Consider the following 26,711-nt stretch of genomic DNA (forward strand, 5'->3'; position numbering starts at 1 on the left):
TGTGTATAAATAATCGGACCTATGCTCATCCAGGGGAGTGAGACAATATTTTCTCACTTGTCATCCGTGTGCGGTCCATTTACAATCCGCTTTTTTTACTCAGCAGCTATAAGGCTACGTTCACACGTAGCGGAACTCTCGCGGAATTTACCGCGAGAATTCCGGATTCAATTCCGCTGGAAAATCGCATTTTAAATTCCCGCGATTTTCCCACGGAAAAAATAGCGAATTGCAAGCGTAATTAGCTTGCAAAATGCTAGCGTTTTCCAAGCGATCTGGAGCATCGCTTGGAGAACTGATTGACAGGTCGGTCACACTCGTCAAACATAGTGTTTGACAAGTGTGACCAACTTTTTACTACTGATGCTGCCTATGCAGCATCAGTAGTAAAAGATAAAATGTAAAAAAAATAATTTAAAAAAATAAAAATTTTTGTTATTCTCACCTTCCGGCGTCCCGCGCAGCCTTCCCGCCTCTTTCCACGCTCCCGGTCCCAGTGATCCTTTGCGCGAATGAACGCGAGACGTCACGCTCCCGCGACGTCATCGCGAATGACCGCGAGAAGTCGTGCTCCCGCGAGAACTCAACGTCATCGTGGTCATTCTCCCAAAGGATTACTGGGACCGGGAGCATGGAGAGAGGCGGAAAGGCTGCGCAGGACGCCGGAAGGTGAGAATAACAATATTTTTTATTTTAATTCTTTTTTACAGGGATATGGTACCCACAGCCCGGAGGACAGTCTCCTCTCCTCCGGACCGTGGGTACCATCCGCAAATGTTCTGCTTACTTTTCGCATGGTTGGCACAGCCACATGCGGGAAGTAAGCGAAACAATGCAATCCTATGGGTGCAGGATCGCAGTGATTCCGCTACATTAATGAGCATGCTGCGCTTTTTACCGTGAAGCGATTCCGCCGCAGAAAAAACGCAGCATTAGCACAGCATTGCGGAATCCCATAGGATTGCATAGGATGCTTATTTTTTGCGTTTTTGTGGCAAAATCGCGGGTTTAAAACCGTCGCGAAAACGCGATAAAACCGCCACGTGTGAACTCAGCCTTAATCTTTTACAGGACCATTTATAGTTTCCTATGCTACAGAATTGTAATGTATCTATAAAAATCGGATGCCATATTGATGATCTGTATTGCAAGCGATCTTATGGGTGCACCATTTCTGGGGAGGCTGAGAGCTGATGTTTTTTTGCTCGGAGAGGGGCCAATATTCATGGCCCCTTCGTAGCCTATTAATATTAGGCCACAGCTGTCTGCCTAGCCTTTGCTGGTTATTATTGGGGGTCCTCTACTTTAATAACCAGTAAAGGCTAAGTATACAGCCGTTAGCGAACACTAATAGCCTTGGAAGCTACATGCTTATTACCCCATTCCCAGACTATAAACGTCAGCTATCCCACGCCATTTTCTTTTCTAATGTATTGATTTATGAATTAAATAAATGTACAGTAAGCTGCACATGCACTGTACTAATTATATATGTCACTGATATCTTTATATCTATCTAGTCTATGTGTCTATATCTATTCTATCAGGTCACGCTGTGATTTTACTGTATTCGGCAGATGAAATGTTTTCTAGGAGATGGGTGCGTAAAAATCACATGCATGGTCCCTTTTTTTCTCACACCCATTGACTACACTGTCAAGTCTCGTCCGATATACGAGGACACGTACGAAATTTTTTTTTTCTCAGTCTGATCTGAGCTGAGAAAAAAAAATCAAAGTTGAGCAGGGACTTATAGAATAACATTGGTCATAGTGAAATCCAGGTTTTTTTTTATCGGATTGCACTCGTCAGTTTTTCTTGCAAATACAGTAAGTATGAGCCCTTATACTGAGGTCTGCTAGCCTCCAGTGGCACATTTACTGTTAGTGGGAGGTAAAATCTGTAATTGTTTATTTTTCGGGAGGTAGATGTTATGTCGGTACAGTGAAGGACAATTATGTATAATTAGTGCTAAACCGAGCAAAGGTTAAATGGCTGTCCAAAACTAACATTTATTTTAATCCTAAATGTCTATTCAATGTAATAATCTAATTTGTTTTCTTTAATTAAAACTTTAAATAAAAAGTCCCCATTGTTCTCTCTCTACTCTGATTTATTTATTTTTTTCTTCATATTTGATGATATTTGAGAACCCCCAGTGTATGCTGAGATACTCAAATGAGACGTTATCAAGGGGGCAGAAGCTGCAGTCACTGCCACAGACCCTGCCCCTACTCTGAAACAAAAGATCATCAGTGATGTCTGTTTCAGGGGCTGGGCTAGTCTCTGCTGTACTGAGCATGCATCGGTCATCAATTTCAACAAATACTCAAAAGGATCTTGTCACTGTGCAATATTTTTTCTAATGTACAGTGACAGTGCTCCCCCCTCTTGGACTCTACTTCTTTTTGGGTTACCACCCCAATTTGGGTCACCACCCCTTCTGGGACTCCACCCCATTTTGGGCTACCACCCCGATTTGGGCCACCGCCCCCTTTCGGGACCTCGCCATGTCCGTTATACCAGTCTCCTTAGACCACAGTTCACACAGCACAGTTTGTCTCTTTTACGATACCACACAAGTCCTTGCTGGCACCACCACAGCTCCTGCTGTCACCGATCACCGACCTCACCGGCTGCTGTTCACACACAGCTGCTGGTGTCCTCTTCGTAACCCCGCCGAGTTACCGGAAGCCGCTTGTCCCCTTCGTAACCCCGCCGAGTTCCCGGAAGCCGCTTGTCCCCTTCGTAACCCCGCCAAGTTACAGGAAGCCGCTTGTCACCTTCTTAACTCCCACTTAGCCACCGAAGGCTGAGTTGAGAAAAGAAGAAAAAAAACCACCACACAAAAAAACTCACGTGTCCTGTCTGTGTGCTATTCAGGATGTACCGTCTCCGCCTGAGACCGTCCAACACACAGGGCGCACCGGGTGCTATTCAGGGCGCAGCCCTCCTCCCAGAGTTTCCCAACACACCAGCCTCATCAGGTCCAGGGGCTCGGCGTGTGCTAGTCAGGACATCCGTCTCCGCCTGAGACTGTCCAACAATTACGCCTCACCAAGTCCAAGGTCATACCACATGCTCCAGGGATCCGATTCTTCTTCTAGAATCTCCCAACACTGACCCTCCAGGACCTTTGCTCACTGAACCCTCCAGGTACAGTCTTTCCCACTGACCCAGGCCAGTACAACACGAATACCTGTCCGTTATCCGTGTCGGCCACACAGGTCCTCGGGTACCTCTTCTCCACAGAGGCACCCTATAGCAATCACCAGTCTCTTTCTCACTGACCCCAGTCAGTACAACACGGTTTTCACGACCGTCACCTGCTGGCCGCGCAGGTTCTCGGACCCCTCTACCGCAGAGGTATCCTATAAGTTTCTTTCTCCTGGGGAAACGACTGCACTGGGCTCACCGATCCGGACAGTGCCTTACTCACTAGGCCGCCCCACGGTTCCAGAACTACAGCCGGGCAGTGGCTTCCCCAACCGTCAGCCCTCCTGGCTCAGCATTGCCCTTAGCAACTGACTTTGCAGTCATCTTCCGTTGCTCCTAGTAACAAGGTTTCAACATTGCCCATAGCTTCCTCCACCAATTGTGACGTAGCGCTGTCATTTAAGTAGGGGATCACTTGCTTGGCAGCCACAAAATCAGATCCAGCACAGGTTTTTCAATAACCATAATGGTCCATGCGGTTTATTAAACATCATAAACCATGACCAGCAATATATAAACGGCATAGCGTCCATGACAGAGCTTCACTCTGTTAGCAATGTCTAATACGCAGGCTTTTCAGCCTCCCAGTTATATCTCACCCCGTCAGGGTTCTCTCATGGCTGCTTCTCCATACTGCAGACATTCATTCCCTCCAGGGAACTCTCAGGCACTTGCAGCCATTACTCACAGTGTCCACACGTGCTGTCAGGCAGGAAGCCCCATCTCAGCGGGACCTTCCACACCTCAGCGGGACCTTCCACACTGGACCAACCAGGTCCCAGCATTCACCCCATGTGACCTACCCTGGCCACCTAAGGGTGGTTTCACATTAGTGCTTTTTAAGCGCACGCACGGCCGGGGGTGGCTCCGCCCCCGAGCCGGCTCTCTGCCCTGCGTGCCCGCCCCTTGCTTGTATCGCCGCCTCCTAGCGCACAGCAGCGCCTGCGATCGGCGCACCCTATCTTTAGCATAGGGTGCACAGATCGTGCGCAGGCCGTGCGCTAGTTGCGCTTTGACCTGCGCTGCGCACTTTTGACGGTGCGCCGTGCGCGCCAAAATCCGAAAAGTTTGATTTTGGCGCGCACGGCGCACCGTCAAAAGTGCGCAGCGCAGGTCAAAGCGCAACTAGCGCACGGCCTGCGCACGATCTGCGCACCCTATGCTAAAGATAGGGTGCGCCGATCGCAGGCGCCACTGTGCGCTAGGAGGCGGCGATACAAGCAAGGGGCGGGCACGCCGGGCAGAGAGCCGGCTCGGGGGCGGAGCCACCCCCGGCCGTGCGTGCGCTTAAAAAGCGCTAATGTGAAACCACCCTTATATGGTTCGTAGCCACGCCCACCGGGTCACATGGCTATGACCTCATCACAGGTCCTTCACACACACATATACACTTTACAATAGCGTTAATAAACACACCCCCTGGGTGGGTTTGGAGGTAACTAGTTCCTGACACATTGAGCCAGCACCTCAGCAGTATCATTGCTGACTAACACACACATAAATCTCCATCTCAAGGCCACCCACCTTGAGATACATAACGGTCATTCCGTATTTCGCCATTCATCCACTCTCCTAGGACATCCATACAGCGCCCCCTAGCGGACACAGTGGTCACTACACCACACGGCCTATACCCCCAACACAATACCAGTGTGCCAAAAGTATGTTGCGGGAAATGAAGGAGGCTGGGGTGATCAGAGACAGTTGTAGCCCCTGGGCAGCCCCAATAGTCTTTGTGAAAAAGAAAGATGGTACCATGAGAATGAGTGTTGATTACCGAAAAATTAACAGCATTACACATAAGGATGCCTACCCATTACCCAGAATTGAGGAGTCAATAGCCGCACTTAAAACTGCTAACTATTTTTCCACCTTAGATCTCACTATTGGTATTGGCAGGTTCCCGTGGCAGAGGCAGACAAGGAGAAAACAGCGTTTACCACCCCAATGGGTCTCTGTGAGTTCAACTACATGCCATTCGGGCTCTGCACCGCCCCAGGAACATTTCAACGGCTGATGGAGTGCTGCCTGGGACACAAGAACTTTGAGACGGTCCTGTTGTACCTTGATGATGTCATTGTTTTCTCCAAGACTTAAGAAGACCATCTGAAGCACCTCGCTGAGGTGTTTGAAGCCTTGTCCAACTATGGCCTGAAGGTGAAGCCTTCCAAATGCCACCTCCTGAAGCCCAAGGTTCAGTACCTCGGTCATGTAGTGAGTGCAGAAGGTGTGGCACCGGATCCTGACAAAGTCACAGACATCCGGGACTGGTACAAGCCCAGCCACCTCCATGAAGTACGTCAATTCCTCGGGCTGGTAGGCTACTACCGAAGGTTCATCAAAGGCTTCACTGAGATAGCCACTCCTATGCAAACTCTTCTGGTGGGTCAGCCCAAGAAGGCCAGAAAGCAGAGTCCTACATTCAAATGGAATGAGGAGCTGGAGAGGTCCTTCACTCGACTGAAGATGGCTCTCACAGGAGATGAACTTCTGGCCTACCCAGATTATGACCAACCCTTTGTGTTGTATACTGATGCCAGCAACGTGGGACTGGGAGCAGTACTGTCACAGGTACAGAATGGCAAAGAAAGAGTGATCTCCTACGCCAGCACAAAGCTTTGTCCCACTGAAAGGAACCCTGACAACTACAGTTCCTTCAAACTGGAGTTCCTCGCCATAGTCTGGGCTGTGACTGAACGATTCAAGCATTACCTAGCTTCAGCCAAGTTTACCATCTTCACGAACAACAACCCGTTGATTCACTTGGAAGCTGCCAAACTAGGTGCACTGGAGCAGCGATGGATGGCCCGGCTGTCTAACTAAGAATTTACCATCAAGTACCGAGCGGCGCACAAGAATGCCAATGCTTATGTGCTGTCCAGAATGCCTAATCTGCCAGATGCAGGAGAAGACCCTGAGGCACTTGAAGAAATCGAGTTACCTGCCTTCCACCGGCCAATTGCGGCCCAACGTGCCCAAGGAGTGAGAAACAGGTGGTCTGGCTTGAAAGAGGCCACCCTAAATCCATTGCCTCATCATGACTGGGCAGAAACCCAGGATAGCGACCCCGCAGTCCGCCTGGTAAAGGAGCTGCTGTCACAAGCTGACTCACGCCCAGATCCAGATGCTCCTGAAGAAACCCAGCAGTTGAGGAAGGAAAGAGGCAGGCTGTTCATCTATGAGGGAAAGCTGTGCCAGAGGAGTATCAATGCCTGCACTCATGAGCTGGTCTGGCAAGTGGTAGTCCAAAAGAGGGAGGCATCAATGGTCTTGGAAGCATACCACAATGGAGCTGGACACTTCGGATGGAAGAAGTTGGAGGCCTTGCTCCGGGAGAGATTCTACTGAGCTGGTATGAAGAAGGCCATTGAAAATTGGTGCCGGGAGTGTGGACAATGCAACCTGCGCAGAAAGGACCGTAACAGCCAGTGAGCTCCTTTGCAGCCCATAATAACCAAACAACCACTCGAGTTGGTAGCCCTGGACCATGTAAAGCTGGTTCCAAGCCGTTCAGGCTACGTTTATGCTCTTACCATCGTGGACCACTACTTGAGATTCCTGGTAGTCGTGCCTGTCAAGGATCAAACAGCCAGGACAGTAGCCAGAGCATTCCAACAGCACTTTTGTTGACCACACGGATATCCCGAGCGAGTGCTTACAGATCAAGGTCCAGCCTTTGAGGCAGAAGTGTTTCAGGAATTCTGCAACTTGTATAGTTGCTAGAAGATCAGGACAACACCGTACCATCCACAGACCAATGGCATGTGTGAAAAGATGAATCAAGTGGTGATCGATCTACTGAAGACCTTGCCTTTGGAAGAAAGGAATCTGTGGCCAGAGAAGTTGCCAGATCTGGTAGACCTCTACAATCACATTCCTGTGAATTCCACCAACTGCACTCCAGCCTACCTAATGAGAGCGAGGCCTGGCAAGCTGCCTATTGATTTGGATATGGGAGTCCTTACACCTGAGGTGACATCACCAGATGCTGACTGGGATACAGAGCGGCAGCAGCAGTACCGTAGAGTACAAGAGTGTGTGGAAAAGAGTCTAGCTCAGGCAAGACAAAAACAAGAAAGGCACTACAATCAACATGCACCTGCAGTTCCCTTGTCACCAGGAGAACAAGTCCTTAAAAGGAAGAGGAGGATGCATAAATTAGATGACCAATGGGAAGCTGAACCCTACACCGTTTTACCATCAAACTTCGACAACACCAAAGTGTGCCTTATCAGTAAGGATGAAGGAGAAACCTCAGCAGCAGTATCAAGGGATCATTTGAAATTGTGCCCTGACCAGTTAAAAGAAAGAATGGAAGAGCAAAACAACATCCAACCTATAGAAGAAGAAGAAAAGGTCAGCATTGTACTTGGAGAATTCCCTGTAAATTGGACTAGAGCAAATAATGCCATAGTGGTGCCAGTTTTGACCTTTCCCCAACTGGTAGCAGAAGAAGTGACTCAAGAGAACTCTGAAAATCAGGAAGTTCAGGTAGCAGATGCCACACCAGCAGTGGAGCCAGAGAATCCTCGCCCTGTCAGTGGTGAATCTGTCATGCCCATGGTGAGTCTAAGAGTTCGCAGACGGCTACTACCCAGTTTACCCACACCAGAGCTACGTAGGTCTGTCCGTAGTACCCAAGGTATTCCACCCCTCAGATATCGTGTATAAATCAGTTAATGTAAATGTTAAATTGTATGTATATATGTAACGTTTAAGTTTTGTGCCTACAGAGACTCTGTAAGAAATCCCCTTTTTGAATTTTCCAGTTTGTTTTGTTGGGCAATTGGACCACAGGACTATGTGTAGTCAAAACTCTATGTACATTTATAATTGTTCATATGTTGTTTTTTTCTTCAGTCCAGGAGTGCTGAATTGCAATAGGGGGGAATGTGGCGCCCCCAGGAGTATAGTCGCCACACTGGCATTGCCTTCCTCCAGGGAGGGTGATGTCAGGCTTGGAAGCAATGAAGGGTCTCTCTGGCAGTTAACCATAACATGCAACACAGTTCCCACTCCAGGCCAGCAGAGGGAGCTCTGAAATAGAATTCGGGGAGGAGTGCTCTCTGAGGGCCAGTAAGGGGAAATTAGTAGTTAGTGTGAGGAGGCCGAAGTGTGTAGACGTGGAGAGAGAAGCTGGGAGACTGAGCGGAGTTGAGAGCTCATTCCCAGCTGGAGCGCATGATCTGGAGCCTGGTCTCCACGGTTGTATGGATACAGAAGGTCCTGCAACAGAAACCAGAGTAATAGGAAGCTGTAAATGCTCTATTCCCACCTAAGACTCGGAGGCACAACAGCAACAGGTGAGCCAAGAGAAGAAATAGAAGGCTACAGCTGTCTGCCATACGAGGTAGATCTGAGAGGGAATAAGAAGGAGGAACTTCAGTGTAACACAGTACTGCATGTACCTCAAGTAAGCGCTAGGAAGGAGACTATACAACCTATCTGCATAGAGAGATTCCTAAGTTGCTTCTAGGCTAATTAGCTCCTGTGCCATCTGTAATCGGGACCCTGGACTGCATTTGCCAAGCCAAAGTAAAGGTAAAGAAACTGCACCCTGTTGTGTCCTTGCCATCTTCCTGCAAACTATCCAGCACTGCTACATCTCTGTGCCAAACACTGCACCCTCTTCCTCAACACCTACCCTTTTCATCTACTCTGCCCTGGGACTACAGCCCTGCCTGTGGAGGGCTACACCATCATTGCTGCACCCCACCATCTGTCCCAAAGGATCTGTCTGCAGCGTCAACTTAACACCTTCATTGCGGAACACCACAGGTGGCGTCACGAATCATTCACTCATAAACTTTATTCCATCACTTCATCCCCTTTTACATGGGCGCCCAGGGCCATGGACCGGGTCACCGCTGCTGTGACATTCCCCTCTGAGAGACCGGCCCGGCACCAAGTACCCCACAGCCCTGGGAGGGCGACCCATACCGTGGGTTCCCTAACGAAGCGTCATCAAACAATAAATGGGTTTAAAAAATAAAGCAGTTAGGTTAGAGGGGGAATGATAGTGATTTTTTAAATTAAACTATATAGTAGAAAAGAGATTAGATTATAAAATTAAATAGGATTAAAATAAATGTTAGTTTCAGATCATCCCTTTAATGTTGTGTATTCTGCCTGCATGTAAAAGATTTGTGTATTTTGCACACTAACAGTAAAGAACAGGATAATCCATGTTGGAATTGCAGCTGTGTCACTGTCGCTGACTGCATTAGTCCCACTTTACCTATCACTAGAGGGTAATCAATAACTAAATGCCTCTGCCGCCTTCCCAACCTAAATCATTTACCCGAGGAAAGAACACCAACAAGAAATGAAATCATTAACCACAAAGATAAAAAAAAGCTAAATATCATTACATTCTGATCCACATACCCCCTTTTCATCATAAACGAAAAGTCATGACCTTTAAAAACAGTAATTTCTACACAGTCGGTGATGATCCTCATCTGTGAAATGGTCATTGTCAGGCTTAGGCCGGGGTCACTCTTGAGAGAAACTCGCACGAATCTCGCATCTCAATACCCGGCACTTCCGCAGGCACTCAGACAGGAGGGCTCAGCTGCATAGAAATACATGCAGTCGCACACTCCGGTCCTGAGTGCTGGTGGCAGTGCCGGGTACTGAGACGCGAGACTCATGCGAGTTTCTCTCAAGAGTGACCCCAGCCTTACCAGCACTTCTGAAATCATACAGACTCTAAAAACATACCAGAAACTGCCAGAAAATCTAACATTAATGTGTGTGACCAACATACAGTATAGCTTCAATTTGTATCTCACCTGTAGAGGACAACAGTGTCCGCTAAAGATCCTATAGCAAGGTCTGGATATGAGTTTCCATCAAAGTCTAGACCTCCGGACAATGAGTAGCCAAATGTACTTACACCAACACTAACGCCATCTAGGACCTTCAAGACAAAGACAACATGGTAAGGAAAATCTAAAGGCGCAACATCATCAGTTCACAGATGTAATGATAAAGTTGAGATACAGTTGTGGCCAAAAGTATTGACTCCCCTGCAATTCTGTCAGATAATACTCGGTTTCTTCCCGAAAATGATTGCAAACACAAATTCTTTGGTATTATTATCTTCATTTAATTTGTCTTAAATGAAAAAACACAAAAGAGAATGAAGCATAAAGCAAAACATTGATCATTTCACACAAAACTCCAAAAATGGGCCAGACAAAAGTATTGGCACCCTCAGCCTAATACTTGGTTGCACAACCTTTAGCCAAAATAACTGCGACCAACCGCTTCCGGTAACCATCAATGAGTTTCTTACAATGCTCTGCTGGAATTTTAGACCATTCTTATTTGGCAAACTGCTCCAGGTCCCTGATATTTGAAGAGTGCCTTCTCCAAACTGCCATTTTTAGATCTCTCCACAGGTGTTCTATGGGATTCAGGTCTGGACTCATTGCTGGCCACCTTAGAAGTCTCCAGTGCTTTCTCTCAAACCATTTTCTAGTGCTTTTTGAAGTGTGTTTTGGGTCATTGTCCTGCTGGAAGACCCATGACCTCTGAGAGAGACCCAGCTTTCTCACACTGGGCCCTACATTATGCTGCAAAATTTGTTGGTAGTCTTCAGACTTCATAATGCCATGCACACGGTCAAGCAGTCCAGTGCCAGAGGCAGAAAAGCAACCCCAAAACATCAGGGAACCTCCGCCATGTTTGACTGTAGGGACCGTGTTCTTTTCTTTGAATGCCTCTTTTTTTCTCCTGTAAACTCTATGTTGATGCCTTTGCCCAAAAAGCTCTACTTTTGTCTCATCTGACCAGAAAACATTCTTCCAAAACATTTTAGGCTTTTTCAGGTAAGTTTTGGCAAACTCCAGCCTGGCTTTTTTATGTCTCTGGGTAAGAAGTGGGGTCTTCCTGGGTCTCCTACCATACAGTCCCTTTTCATTCAGACGCCGACGGATAGTATGGGTTGACACTGTTGTACCCTCGGACTGCAGGGCAGCTTGAACTTGTTTGGATGTTAGTCGAGGTTCTTTATCCAACATCCGCACAATCTTGCATTGAAATCTCTTGTCAATTTTTCTTTCCCGTCCACATCTAGGGAGGTTAGCCACAGTGCCATGGGCTTTAAACTTCTTGATGACACTGCGCACGGTAGACACAGGAACATTCAGGTCTTTGGAGATGGACTTGTAGCCTTGAGATTGCTCATGCTTCCTCAAAATTTGGTTTCTCAAGTCCTCAGACAGTTCTTTGGTCTTCTTTCTTTTCTCCATGCTCAATGTGGTACACACAAGGACACAGGACAGAGGTTGAGTCAACTTTAATCCATGTCAACTGGCTGCAAGTGTGATTTAGTTCTTGCCAACACCTGTTAGGTGCCACAGGCAAGCTACAGGTGCTGTTAATTAAACAAATTAGAGAAGCATCACATGATTTTTCGAACAGTGCCAATACTTTTGTCCTTGCTCTTTTTTATGTTTGGTGTGGAATTATATCCAATTTGGCTTTAGGACAATTCTTTTTGTGTTTTTTCATTTAAGACAAATTAAATGAAGATAATAATACCAAAGAATTTGCGTTTGCAATCATTTTCAGGAAGAAACTGAGTATTATCTGACAGAATTGCAGGGGTGTCAATACTTTTGGCCACAACTGTAGTAATAAATAACTAACTGCACAAAGCATAATACTTCAGCCTGATTCCTCTGATACCAGAACATCGCATATCGTTACCTGCCTTAACTATCTAGAGCCATGATTTTCAAAAACAACTGCTGAAGGGTCACCTGGTTTTTGACACCCAATTTAAGAGCAGCATAATGTATGGTCTGAGACCCTGAATCCAGCAACGTGCCATTTACAGGGCTGCTTGGTGCAGTTTTGACGAAATCACAGTTTATTAGCAAGAGATTATCTTTAGGGGACTTGTAAGCCTGCTGCCATGTAGTTCTCTATATTCATGAGCCCTGTATAATCCCGCCCCCACTAGTGACCATTTTCTACCTATGCACAGTGTATATAGAAAGCTGCCAATCAGTGGTGGGGTGGGGGTTATACAGAGCTCAGCATTCAGAGAACTGGTAGAAATGCAGCAGTTGAAATAGTGATTTTATCAAAGCTGCATCAAGCAGCCCAGGAAGATATACATAGCTGGAATAATGGTCTCTGCCCCTACCTCATGCTGCTCTCAGATGGAATAGCAAAAACCTGCTGTCACATTCCCTTAAATAGCTAAAGTACTTGGCATGTTGAAAAAATACAAAAGTTGTATATATACATAGTATACATGAACATATACAATACTGTGACAGGGTCACCCTACGCCATATGTGTCACAAAGGTTGTTATCCTGCTTCATGTGAAACCCATAAGTTTCTCTCCAGCATGATATGTGCTGAAAGTAAACCAGTCGATTCCAGGGTCTGGCTTTCATGGTGAGTAGGTTGAGAGATGGGCAGGATGCCTGCTCACCATATCTCTACCTCAAGGGTGTGGATGGAGGGAGTTAAATATCCAGCTGGTGTTATTTTTTCTGCCTGGTCTGTTTGAAGGAAGGAAGTCTCCAGGCTGAAGCTCCAGCGAGAGCTGCACAGTGTTTTTGTCCCAGAATGCTGGAGCCTTACTGGGGAAGACTTTTGTATGGACTTTTTATTTTCATTTGTGCCAGAAAGGCTGTTTTTGTTACTATTTTGGCTCTATCGTTTATGAAGCAATAAACCACCCAGAGACTTGAATATATAGTGTTCCTGTGTCTACCTCGGGGAGCAGCTGAGTGAGCCGACCTTCCACAATACGCACAGAGTAGATGTCACAAATATACAGTATATGGAGAAGACTGACTGAAATATAGACTTCTGAATATTCTCTATGCAATGGCAATATTATTTGGAAAATACAGAAAATTATTTAAAACAAGCAATATTCTCTGCTTTGATGGAGAGTATATGTTGGGTACTGAGGCTAAAGACACAATTCTACAGATAGAGTGGATATATTAGAATACACTGTAAAGGTCGGGGTCACACTTGCAAGAAACTTGTATGAGTCTCAATACCCGGCACTGCCGACGGCACTCGGGACCGGAGTGTGCGGCTGCATGTATTTCTATGCAGCTGAGCGCTCCGGTCTGATTGCCGGCGGCAGTGCCAGGTATCGAGATGCGAGATTTGTGCAAGTTTCTCGGAAGTGTGACTCCGGCCTAATTTAGAGCCTCTTGCGATAACAGTTCTAGTTATTGGGACTATTATTATGTTACCTGTGCTGCTTTGGTGACTAATCCAGTTTTGCTGCCATGGTATATAAACACCTTCCCACTTCCATCAAATGGTGCTCCTACTGCAACATCTGTAATAACATGACTTGTGTTAAATGGGTTGGTTTCCTTCGGGGATAATTTTTTTTATTTAAATGCAAATATTTTTGGTTAAAAATCATTTTTGCAATTGGGATCCTTTTGAATTTTGCACCATTTTACTTTTACATGATCTTTGTTTTTCTGCACATTCAACTTTAATGTAGTATGTGGCCATAAATCGTCTGAGAGGAGCTTAGAACAAGTTTACTGACCAATACTGAGGTATAGAGGTCGACTATTCTCTCCTGTTGGTGAAGTGTCCTCAGTGACTGATCAGCACTTCTGTCAGAGGAGCAGGTGACCAGACCTGGCAATCAGTCTTCTCAAATCGTAAAACACCTCACATGTGAAAACTGCTTTCTATTGGAAAAAAAAAGTCCCAAAGGGTGGCCCGATCTTAACCGCCTAATGATCGCCGATACGCCTTTTAACAGCGGCAGTTAAGGGGCCTTATTCCTCAGCGCCACTTTTTAACAGCGCTGAGAAATAAGGGTATAGCGCCTCCCAGCGTCAGAAAATCTCCGGGGTCTCAGCTACCAGGGGTAACTGAGACCCTGGAGAACATGATCAGGACCAGTTTTTACCGTCCCCTGTCACATGATCGCCCTTATTCACTGAAAAACGGAGATTACAAAAAAAAGGTCAGATTTTCAATTCATTTCTCTCTGCTCGGATATGATCTAGCGTATCAAAGGAGAGAGAAATTGGGTCCCCCGAGCCCCCCGGTACCTTCGCTATACCTGGGCCACTTGTATACAGATTATGATAAACTACAGATCAGAAACTTTCTGCATGGAGGATTGTGGTGCAAATTTACTCCAGATTTTGCCCTTGGTTGAATATAAACCCAACACTGCTGTGCTAAAAGGCAGCAGTAATAACCACTGAGCCACCATGACTGCAGACTGACAACCATGTGTTTATTTTGAAGATGAGTAACTTTCATATCCATTATCCCAATGACTTTTTTGTTAAATAGATAGCAGATCGATGGAAATCATTTGTAGTAAAACAGAAAGCCCCTGAAATCCACAGGTTTATTTTTTTATTTTTACTCAAGTAATACAACGGACATAAATAGGTCAAAATTTAGAGATGTGAACAAACCCTAACCAAGCCCAAAATGATTGCCCAAATATAACTAAAAAAAAGCAGTGTGCATACGTGTGAGCATTTATAGGTATGTAATGCAGAGATGCCAGTGTTTTTTTCATAGCTTTCTGGGAGAAGTATATTACCTTTTTATGCCCTAATGGGGAATTTCAAAGGGTCTCCCTTAAACAAAATATTTTGTGAAAAAAATGGAATTTTAACATAAAGGAGACTGCAGGAAAACATATTTGGGATAGTCACTCTAGTTCTCATTGATCTACAGATTTATCTTTTTTTAAAATGACAAAGAAATCAGGCTGCATACATTTTCTGTATCCTGATATCTTTTTTGTTTGTCAGTGTAAGAAAGCCGACATCTGCACATACCGCTATATCATATTTTAACCTTGGACTGGCACAGACAGATAAAACCTATCGCAGTTTTATTCCTGAAACCTTCCTGTCTGGACTTTATTATATTTAAAGGGAATCTGTCAGCAGGATTTCATATCTAAAACTATTTATATGTGTATGTAACTCTTTCAAAGACAAGTCCATCAATACCATTACATTGCCAGTCTGTTCCTCCATTACTGGGAAATCAGCTTTTGATGTGATGTGCATTTAAGTTGTAAATTTGAAGCCTCTGTCACTCCGGCTCTATTCCCCTCCCAGCGCGGCCCTCTCCGGCTTGACTGAGGCAGTCAGTCAAGAAAAAGGAGGCGGTGGTTGGGGGGAAAAGAGCTGGAGCAACAGAGGCTTCGTTTGCATATCAATTCAAACGCTGATTTCTCAGTAACAGAGGAACATACTGGTCATGTAAAGATATTGCTGGACTCATCTTTGAAAAAGCTACATGCACATGTAACTAGTTTGAGGTGTGAAATCCTGTCGCCAGATTCACTTTAAGGGCACATTAGTTTAGAGACCATTAAAGAGTACAAATGGGAATCTCAGTACATTGCATCTTCTCCAGACCTTTAAATCCATCTTGGTTGATGTCTCCTAAACTCTCTACAGTTAATCCAAACATGGAGCCATCTGTTCCATTCAGCCGAATAGGAGGAGAGCTGTCCAGTTTTCCACCTTTATTCATGTACACATAGACAGCTCCACCAATCTCCTCCTTGCGGGAGAAGTAATTAGGAGCTCCCACCAACAGATCTGTCCAACTAAATTACATAAAAACAAAAATGGTAAATCATATCGTAATCTCATCACATGAAGAAAATGATGCAGTTAGAAAAATATAATGGTAGCAATTGAATAAAAGGAGATAAAATAGAAACATGCACAACAGTCTTATATAAACAGATACACAGGGCGTATAAATATACAGATATGCTTTCATTATAAATGGGCATTAACACACATTTACTAAACAACAAAAACACGATATGCAACTCACATTTTGTAATTCTGCATTTTGTTGAAATGTGCTTACCGCCTTGTATACTTTATATGTTTTTGGTCGTTCTTTGTCACGTATATACCGTACTATAGGTTTAGAAACTGTTTACTTTTTTTGATTTAACCTTAAAAATATATTTTAGTGGGTTGTGTGAACAGGACCTCAGAGCAAAAATGGAATTTACACTAAAATGGTAAATCTCCTAGAGTTGTTATAATTTGCATGGCCAACTGAAAACTAAGAACATATTTGTCATCTGAACATATAAGTATGTCTAACCTGAGTGTTATTTTGGGGGTAAACACATAATATCGAAAGCCTTCTTTACTGTTTCTGCCATATACAGTACAGACCAAAAGTTTGGACACACCTTATCATTCAAAGGGTTTTCTTTATTTTCATGACTATGAAAATTGTAGATTCACTCTGAAGGCATCAAAACTATGAATTACCACATGTGGAATTATATAATTAACAAAAAAGTGTGAAACAACTGAAAATATGTCTTATATTCTAGGTTCTTCAAAATAGCCACCTTTTGCTATGATTACTGCTTTGCACACTCTTGGCGAGCTTCAAGAGGTAGTCACCGGAAATGGTTTTGTTAGGCGTCGGATTCCTGCGGCTACACAGCAGGAATCCAGAGCCTCACATTCTGCGGTCTCCCATTATTTATTGACCGCAGAGGAGATTGCTTAGCAACCCAGGATCACAGACGCTCTGCCCAGACCTGCTCTATGGATCTGGCTGTTGCTGCCACCTTTGGGTCAGCAATAGCAATGCAGACCGCCGCTTTACTGAGCATGCTGACGAGACGATCTCCCATTGGAGATCGGGAGTCACACGCTCAGGTCCTTCTCCTGATCTCATTGGTCCATCTCAGAGATCTGGAAGGTCCCGCACGACTATAAAAGGTCCGCATGGCCGCTTGGCCATGCGCTAGTATAGGCTATACTTGCTATGTGTGAATGGTGACGGATGTATGATTCTGGTGACTGACTCATTATGAAACCCCTTCCCTCTGATATTACGCATGTGGATAGGGAATTAGAGTTATAGTCAGCGCCAGTCTGTGGCAAGCCATACGCCACAGTGCATACCGAAACCGCTACACTAGTGTCCGATAGTGTGAAGCCTCACGGCACTGTTGTAGTTACTGCTGCGCTGCAGTTTGCAGCACTTACCGGCATCCGCGGTAGCGACGCCGCATGCGAGGTAGGTCAAGACGGACACCGACCTCTGTCTTAGGCCGTGTCCTGTGACCATATACCGTGTGTGCACGCCAGCTGAGACCTGTGAAGCTAACAGGCTCGGCATTTATGCTTTAGCACCTCTGTGAGTTTAACAGAGTCCGCTCTGCGCACCTCGGGTGACGTTGAACCCGAGCACATTATACCGCCATTGTTTAGCAGCGGTTTTATCACCTACCGCACGGTGGACCCCGAGCAGCGAATGCACTTTATTATTTTTTTATTTAGTGCGTTCCGCCGTTGCTAAAAAGTTTTCACTTCACAGGTGTGCCCTGTCAGGTTTAATAAGTGGGATTTCTTGCCTTATAAATGGGGTTGGGACCATCAGTTGTATTGTGCAGAAGTCTGGTGGATACACAGGTGATAGTCCTGCTGAATAGACTGTTAGAATTTGTATTATGGAAAGAAAAAAGCAGCTAGGTAAAGAAAAACGAGTGGCCATCACTACTTTAACCCCTTAATCCCATATGACGTACTATCCCGTCCATGTGCCCTGGGACTTAATTCCCAGGGACGGGATAGTACGTCATAGAAATCAGCGGCGCCCGCGTGGTGAGCGCCGCTGATCGCGGCCGGGAATCAGCTGATTATCACAGCTGACACCCGGCACAATGTGTCAGGGGTGGTCACGGACCTCCCCCGACACGTTAACCCTTTGCACACCGCGATCAAACACGATCGTGGTGTACCGGGGGTTAACGGGAAGCATCGGCAGGGAGGGGGCTCCCTCCGTGCTTCCCTGAACCCCCCATGGCAGCGCAATGTGCAGTCCCCCGAATCCAAGATGGCAACGGGGACCTTCGAGGGCCTGCAGGGAATCGGCTTCCTCAGTGCCTGCAAAGCGCAGGCACGAGGAAGCCTGCTACACTGCCTGTGACAGATCGCTGATCTGTCACAGTGATCTGTGATGTGACAGATCAGCGATCTGTCACAGGACAGTGATGTCCCCCCTGGGACAATATATTAAAGTTAAAAAAAAAAAAAAAAAGTGTTAAAATAATTTAAAAAAAAATCGCCAAATAAATTGGGCAAAAAAAAAAATATTCCCCCAATAAATTCATTTTTTGGAAATAAAAATAAAACAATAAAAGTACACATATTTGGTATCGCCGCATCCGTAATGACCTGCCCTATAAAACTATCCCATTAGTTAACCCCTTTAGCGAACCCCTTTAAAAATCAAACTAAAAAATGAAGCAAAAAATAATGATTTATTATCATACCGCCGAACAAAAAGTGCAATAATGCATGATCAAAAAGACGAATATAAATATCCATGGTACCGCAGAAAACGTCATCTTGTCCCGCAAAAAACGAGCCGCCATACAGCATCATCAGCGAAAAAATAAAAAAGTTATAGCTCGCAGAACAAAGCGATGCAAAAATAATTATTTTTTTATATAAAATAGTTTTCATTGCATAAACCGACAAAACATAAAAAAACGACCTAAATGAGGTATCGCTGTAACCGTACTGACCCGAAGAATAAAGCCGCTTTATCAATTTTATCGCACGCAAAACGGTGTAAACGCACCCCCCCAAAAGAAATTCATGAAACGCTGTTTTTTGTTCATTCTGCATCCCAAAAATCAGAATAAAAAGCGATCAAAAAATGTCACGTGACCGAAAATGGTACCAATAAAAATGTCAACTCATCTCGCAGAAAATAAGACCTCACATGACTCGGTGGGTCAAAATACGGAAAAATTATAGCTCTCAATATGTGGTGATACAAAAACTATTTTTACAATAAAAAGCATCTTTTAGCGTATGACAGCTGCCAAACATAAAAACCGCCATAAATAGTAAATCAAACCCCCCATTATCACCCCCTTAGTTAGGGAAAAATAATAAAATTAAACGAAAATGTATTTATTTCCATTTTCCCATTAGGGTTAGGGCTAGGGTTAGGGCTAGGGTTAGGGTTAGGGCTGAGATTAGGGTTAGGGGTGTGTTGGGGTTAGGGTTGGAGTTAGAATTGGGGGTTTCCACTGTTTGGGCACATCAGGGGCTCTCCAAATGCAACATGGCGTCTGATCTCAATTCCAGCCAATTCTGAGTTGAAAAAGTCAAATGGTGGTCCTTCCCTTCCAAGCTCTGCCATGCGCCCAAACAGTGTTTTACCCCCACATATGGGGTATCGGCCTACTCAGGACAAATTGTAAAACAGCTTTTGGGGTCCAATTTCTCCTGTCACCCTTAGGAAAATAAAAAATTGGTGGCAAAAATATCATTTTTGTGGAAAAAAATTATTTTTTTATTTTCACGCCCGTGCGTTATAAACTTCTGTGAATCCCTTGGGGGTTCAAAGTGCTCACCACACATCTAGATAAGTTCCTTAGGGGGTCTAGTTTCCAAAATGGGGTCATTTGTGGGGGGTTTCCACTGTTTAGGTACATTAGGGGCTCTCCAAAGGCAACATGACACCCGCAGACCATTCCATCAAAGTCTGCATTCCAAAACGTCACTACTTCCCTTCCGAGTCCATACAGTAGTTTTCTCCCACATATGGGGTGTCAGCGTACTCAGGACAAATTGGACAACAACTTTTGTTGTTAACAGGTTAACAGCAGCTCAGATTAGTGACCAGGTCAATGCTACACAGAGTTCTAGCAGCAGACACATCTCTACAACAACTGTTAAGAGGAGACTTTGTGCAGCAGGCCTTCATGGTAAAATAGCTGCTAGGACAGGCAACAAGCAGAAGAGACTTGTTTGGTCTAAAGAACACAAGGAATGGACATTAGACGAGTGGAAATCTGTGCTTTGGTCTGATGAGTCCAAATTTGAGATCTTTGGTTCCAACCACCGTGTCTTTGTGCGATGCAGAAAATGTGAACGGATGGACTCTACATGCCTGGTTCCCACCGTGAAGCATGAAGGAGGAGGTGTGATGGTGTAGGGGTGCTTTGCTGGTGACACTGTTGGGGATTTATTCAAAATTGAAGGCATACTGAACCAGCATGGCTACCACAGCATCTTGCAGTGGCATGCTATTCCATCCGGTCTGCATTTAGTTGGACCATCATTTATTTTTCAACAGGACAATGACCCCAAACACACCTCCAGGCTGTGTAAGGGCTATTTGACCAAGAAGGAGAGTGATGGGGTGCTACGCCAGATGACCTAGCCTCCACAGTCGCCAGACCTGAACCCAATCGAGATGGTTTGGGGTGAGCTGGACCGCAGAGTGAAAACAAAAGGGCCAACAAGTGCTAAGCATCTCTGGGAACTCCTTCAACACTGTTGGAAGACCATTTACAGTGACTACCTCTTGAAGCTCATCCAGAGAATGCAAAGAGTGTGCAAAGCAGTAATCAAAGCAAAAGGTGGCTACTTTGAAGAACCTAGAATATAAGACATACGCGTTCTTTCAGTTGTTTCACACTTTTTTGTTAATTATATAATTCCACATGTGTTAATTCATAGTTTTGATGCCTTCAGATTGAATCTAAAATTTTCATAGTCATGAAAATAAAGAAAACTCTTTGAATGAGAAGGTGTGTCCAAACTTTTGTTCTGTACTGTACACGTAATGGAATAGATGCACAGGTATCAGTCGCACCCAAACCCTGGTATTTCAGGGGACCCAAGCTACATATAACATAGCACCAGCATTATAAGTGGCGCATCATGTTGGGGGCCTTGGTATAGATTTTGCAGTTGGGACCTAGACCATCAAGTTCAACTTCAAGATAATACAATTTGTGGATAATAAGAAAGGACATTCAACCAAATACATGAATAGGTTCCTAAAAGTGAATAGAAACAATACAAATCATCAAGTTAAAAAAAAAACTAACTCACATTGGTTGCTAAACAGTTCTTTATATGGCTAGACGTATATGTGAACACGATGTAATGAGATTTTTACACAGATAGTACAATTTAGTGACTCACCTATCATTATTGAGGTCCGTCATTACTACAGAGTATCCAAAGGATGAGGCCAGAGTCTCTCCCCATAGAGTCAGTTCTGGAACAAGTTGGCTTCCCCCGTCTCGGCGCAGAATAACCACAGCACCTGTGTGATTGGCTCGAGGTGCTCCGCTCACAAAGCTTAGCTTGTTGCGCCCTGTCACCCCCCACCCTGAGTCCACTGAGAAACCTGGAGAATGTAGGTCAAGAGTCAGCAAATGCTTTATCAACAGTAATCATACACATGGAAGTATCACACATAGGAGGAGATGTTAGAGGAATGAAACAGCATTGAAGGTTAGAGGTCAGGAGGACACTCATGAAAAACCATGAAGCCAAGGTACAGATGAAAAGGTATTAAGGCTTACATTTAAAAAAAAGTATTATAGTATAGTATGTCCTACTTCTTGTTTTTAGGGTTGCATATCTTTGAAAACTCACAGAAATGTAATAAGGCTGTGAACAGGTCACTAAGTGCACAAAACGTCTTTTTATGTGATATTGAAAAGCAAATACAGTGATTATCTCTATTTTAAAAAGAATCAGTAAGGAGGATTTCACCTACAAAATTGTTTATATGTGCGTGTAGCTCTTTCAAAGACAAGTCCAGCAATACCTTTACATGGTCAACCTGTTCCTCCACTACTGAGAAATCAGCATTTGAATTGATATGTAAATGAGATTGAAGAACTATTTGTAGATCTGAGGCCTCTGTCACTCCAGCTCTATTCACCTCCTAGTGCCTCCTCCTCTATCTTGACTGACAGGCTTTATGTTGCGTGAACTCAGGCAAAGGAGCTATCAGTCAAGCAGGACACGTCAGAGCTAGGCAGGGAATAGAGCTGGAGTGACATAGGCTTCAGATCTACAAATAATTCTTCAGCATCATTTACATATCAATTCAAATGCTGATTTCACAGTAGTGGAAGTAAAAACTGTCCATGTAAAGGTATTGCTGGACTTGTCTTTGAAAAAGCACATATAAATAGATTTGAAATCCTGCCAACAGACTCCCTTTAAGAAACCAGGGGTACAGGATGTAACTATAGTATAGCAAAAAAAACAAAGTGAAGAATAAAATATTTCTTGAATGAATGGTAGGAATGCTACACACTGTTGAGTTTTGCAATGATATCATGTGAATGGTCCATAGTGAATGAAGATGTGACCAAACTGACTTATTAAATAAGTCTCAATGTTCAGGAACAAGGGAACGAAAATATCAATGTACACCAGCATTTTTCAACCATGTCAGACAACATAGCCTTTTACTGAAAGGTTCAACTACATCTTACTACATAGTAACCCCTCTTTAAAAGACTATGTACAATGACTTCGCCCTTATCAAGACAAGTTTTCTTTGGACAAATTTTCAGTTCTACCACATACTATGCATACAGGTCAGCTTCTATAAAGCTATCAACAGAAAATGACCTACTGTTTACATCAGGTTATTAACTAACATGTATTTTTTTTTTTTTTTTAATTTGACAATGTTGTCATCTTGCAGTTTTCACACCTCCAACTGGAGCTTTTTAGACTCATACTTCCTATTTTTTGGGTACTGTTTTCTGCAGGTTCATTATTATCACAGGGAGGATTACGATGACAAGTAACATCTCTATTCAGAGCCTTGAAAAAGTATTAATACCCTTGATCTTTTCCACATTTTTTTTTCATTTTATTGTGATTTTATTTGACATACTAACACAAAGTAGCAGGTATTTGTGCGTGTAAAGGAAATTATATATAGCTTTTTAATTATTTTAGAAATGTAAATCTGAAAATTGTGACGTGCATTTGTATTCGGCCCACTGTACTCTGATACCCCTAAATAAATCCATGAGTGACCAATTGCCTCCAGAAGTCTCGTAACTAGTACTGTAAATTGAGTCCACCTGTGTGTAATGTATCTTTAGTATAACTACAGCAGTTCTGTGAGGGCCTCAAATTTGTTTGAGAACATTAATAATCAAACAGAATCATAAAAACCAAGAAACACACCAGACAGGTCAGGGATAAAGTTGTAAAGAAAAGTAAAGCAGGGTTATGTTATAAAATATGTTATAAAAAAAAATAGCCCAAGCTCTGAATATCTCATGGAGCATTCTTCAATCCATCATCCAAAAATGGAAGGAGTATGGCACAACTGGAAACCTACTAAGATATGGCTGTCCACCAAAACTGACATCCCAAGCAAGAAGAGCACTAGATAGAAAAGCCTCCAGGAGGCCCATGGTCATTCTGGAGGACCTACTCAGGTGAGAGTATCTTTCCACTGGACAACTATAAGGCCACATTCACACATTCAGTATTTTACATCAGTATTTGTTACCCAAAACAAGGAGTTGATAAAAAATACAGACGTGGTAAAATGTTTCTATTATACTTTTCCTCTGATTTTTCCCCTGCTGATTTTGATGTAAAAATACTGATGCAAAATACTGACCAAATAGTGAACGTGTGAACATTGCCTTATTCGTGTACTCCCCAAATCTGACCTTCATGGAGGAGTAGCAAGAAAGCCATTTTGGAAAGCAAGTGATAAGAAATCTGATTGCAGTTTGCAAAAAGCCATGTAGGGGATCCAGCTAGCATGTGGAAGAAGATGTTTTGGTCAGATGAGACCAAAGTAGAACCTTTTGGGCTAAATGCAAAATGCTATATGTGGAGGACAAAAAACACTGCACAATAATCTGAAAACACCATTCCCACTGTCATACATGGTGGTGACAGCATCATGCTGTTTGGATACTTTTCTTCAGCCGGGACATGTAAGCTAGACAGAATTGATGGGAAGATGGATGGAGCTAATCCTGGAGTTAAACCTATTAGAGGCTGCAAAAGACTTGAGACTGAGGCATATGCTCACTTTCCAGAAGGACACCGACCCTAAGCATTCTACCAGAGCTACAATGGAATGGTTTAGATCAAAGCATATTCATGTGAGTGAATGGCCCAGTCACAGTCCAGATCTAAATCCCATTGAGAATCTGTGGCAAGACTTGAAAATTGCTGTTCACAGACGGTCTCTATCTAGTCTCACTGAGCTAGACTGAGTGTGCAAAGGAAAATTAGCACAAAATTCAGCCTCTAGATGTGCAAAACTGGTAGAAACATACCCCCAATAGACTTGCAGAGAAAGGTCATCCTATAAATGTATTGACTTAAGGGGCTGAATACAAATGCACGTCACAATTATCCAATTTATATTTTATAAATGTTTAGAAGAACTTGTATAATTTCTTTTATACTTCACAAATACTTGCTACTTGTTTTGGTATGTCCCATAAAATTCCAATAAAATACATTTAAATTTGTGGGTGTAATGTGGAAAAATGTAGAAAAGGTCAAGGGGCATGAATACATTTTCAAGGCACTGCATGCAGCTGATAACACTGGATCCACCAATTCCCATTTCCCATAGGCGAGAGCTGACCCTTCTCCCCTCCCTTCACAATCACCTTTGCACACGCTCATTAGATGATTCAATACAAAAGACAGAGCCGAGGTTTGTTTATTGCTGTTGTATATGTGGATTTCCTGAAACAGGAAGTTAGATTCTAAAAAAGCCCTAGTGGCCAATGTGAAAATTGCAAGATTTCAACTTTTTATTTTTAATACAGATTATGATATGCAAAAAAGAAAAAAAAAGTGTCAAAAATGTTTAAGAAGATACATTTAACATAAAACCCTGATTTAAACAATAAGTCATTTTCTGATGATCTCTTCCCTTCAAGGTGATAGCTGTAACTTTACTTTGAAGACTACTTTTCAATGCAATTTGGGAGCTCATCTGAAACGGTTTCACAGTATTAGCTGTCTGGGGTGTACAGGGTATCCACTCCACAAACTGAAAAACTCAGGTGTACACATATGAGAAAGGGAATTATCCTATTTAATCCCATTTGTGTTGTCTAATTGGCTATTACCCAAAGTTAGCAGTGCTGCCAAGAGTGTGAGTGGTCAGCACAGGACTCTGGATTCTCTGTAGCCTTGGATCAGCTCCCCCTTATAGTCTTTCTCCTTAAGCACAATGCATGTGTTAGTCTGGCCTGTAAACATGGGCCATTATTAAACTCGACTAGTTTTGGCTGTATCTTCCCACCCTTGGTATATAAAGGTTACATACCGGTAAGACCCCTTGTGCTACATTTAACCAAAACTAGTTGAGCTGATGCAAGTTAGAAATTATTGTCATGAGGTTATAAGTGACTTCATCCACCTTTTAGTAAGGATTTGCTTATTAACAATGTGTAAAATGTGATATTAAGAAGAAATATTATAACTATTAGATTTATGAGCTGTTTAATTTGCCTTATTAAGAAGCTTCATTAAAGCTAAAATGCACATTGATCTAGCCGCCAAAGTTTTATGTAACATTCCACAATTGTTGCTGTACTTTTCTAATATGCCACAGTATAATGATTTTAGGGATGAGCACTGCCCTCTACTAAGTCCAAAAAGCATATTCCCATCATATGTTTTACTAGGACATATTGAGATGAGCAATCAATACTGAAAAACGTCTTATCATTGGCCAAAGTAATGATAAATCCATTTATTCCTGAAGCCAGACTAAGGCTGGTTTCACATTTGCGTATGGAGAAGCTGCGGAGGGATGCGGACTTCCTCCAAGAAGCTCCGCCCACGGCCGCACCTCCTCCGGTCAGCTCCTCCATCGGCATGCGGCCTGCATACCCTATCTGTAGCATTGGGTACGCAGGCCGTGCGGATGTATGTCGTTTTGACAGTGTGGCGACTGCACCAAAATGCAACACGTTGCGTTCGGTACAGGTCACCGCACCGTCAAAACGACGCATGTGGAGGAATCTGCATACATCCGCACGGCCTGCGTACCCAATGGTAAAGATAGGGTACGCAGGCCGCATGCCGACGGAGGCGGAGCTGACCGGAGGAGGTGCGGCCGTGGGCGGAGCATGATGGGGGAAGTCCACATTTCTGCGCAGCTCCTCCATAAGCAAATGTGAAACCAGCCTAAGTAAGATAATCCTATCCCCAGATACATTTTCCTTTCCAGAAGTCCTTGTTTTGTGATAACTAAGAGAATATGGTTCATTTACAATAATTGCACATTTACATGTGCCAAATGAGCCCATTAAACAACTGAAGATTAGCATTAGCAAGCCGATTAGCATTCCTGTTTTTCAGACTATGACACATACTGTGCACACAGTATATCATGTTATCGGCAGCACATCACTTGTTTACACGGGGCAATGTGCTGCCTATAACAATTACTTTTAAGCTTCGGCAAATAAGCTATTTTGTTCATTTGTTAGGTGGTTAGACAGGCCTTTGGAAGATGGCCAGGAAATCTACATTCATATTTGACTGCCGACCACTCCTAAATTAACTTTTGTGTAATGTATATGGCCAGCTTTACAGGATAGCTAAGACTCAGAGAGTTCTAAGGAGAAAAAAGAATTGCCATTTTCTTCTACCTGCAATATATCTCCCTCAT

At 43.8% G+C, this 26,711-nt stretch overlaps 1 protein-coding gene across 3 annotated transcripts in view; it reads right to left on the bottom strand.

The window, feature by feature from the left end:
* Positions 1-26,711, bottom strand: part of ITGA7 (integrin subunit alpha 7) — a 278,566-nt gene that overhangs the window by 37,716 nt on the left and 214,139 nt on the right. For all 3 annotated transcript variants that reach the window (XM_073563440.1, XM_073563441.1, XM_073563438.1), the window contains 4 exons: positions 21,209-21,416; positions 15,626-15,819; positions 13,457-13,545; positions 10,011-10,138 (listed from right to left, as the gene is read on the bottom strand). In XM_073563440.1, the coding sequence (XP_073419541.1) occupies positions 10,011-10,138; positions 13,457-13,545; positions 15,626-15,819; positions 21,209-21,416 (619 nt within the window). The remainder of the gene's footprint in view (positions 1-10,010; positions 10,139-13,456; positions 13,546-15,625; positions 15,820-21,208; positions 21,417-26,711) is intronic.

This window comes from Dendrobates tinctorius, unplaced genomic scaffold (assembly GCF_039654945.1).
Source record: "Dendrobates tinctorius isolate UK_male_01 unplaced genomic scaffold, ASM3965494v1 ptg000388l, whole genome shotgun sequence".
NCBI lineage: Eukaryota > Metazoa > Chordata > Amphibia > Anura > Dendrobatidae > Dendrobates > Dendrobates tinctorius.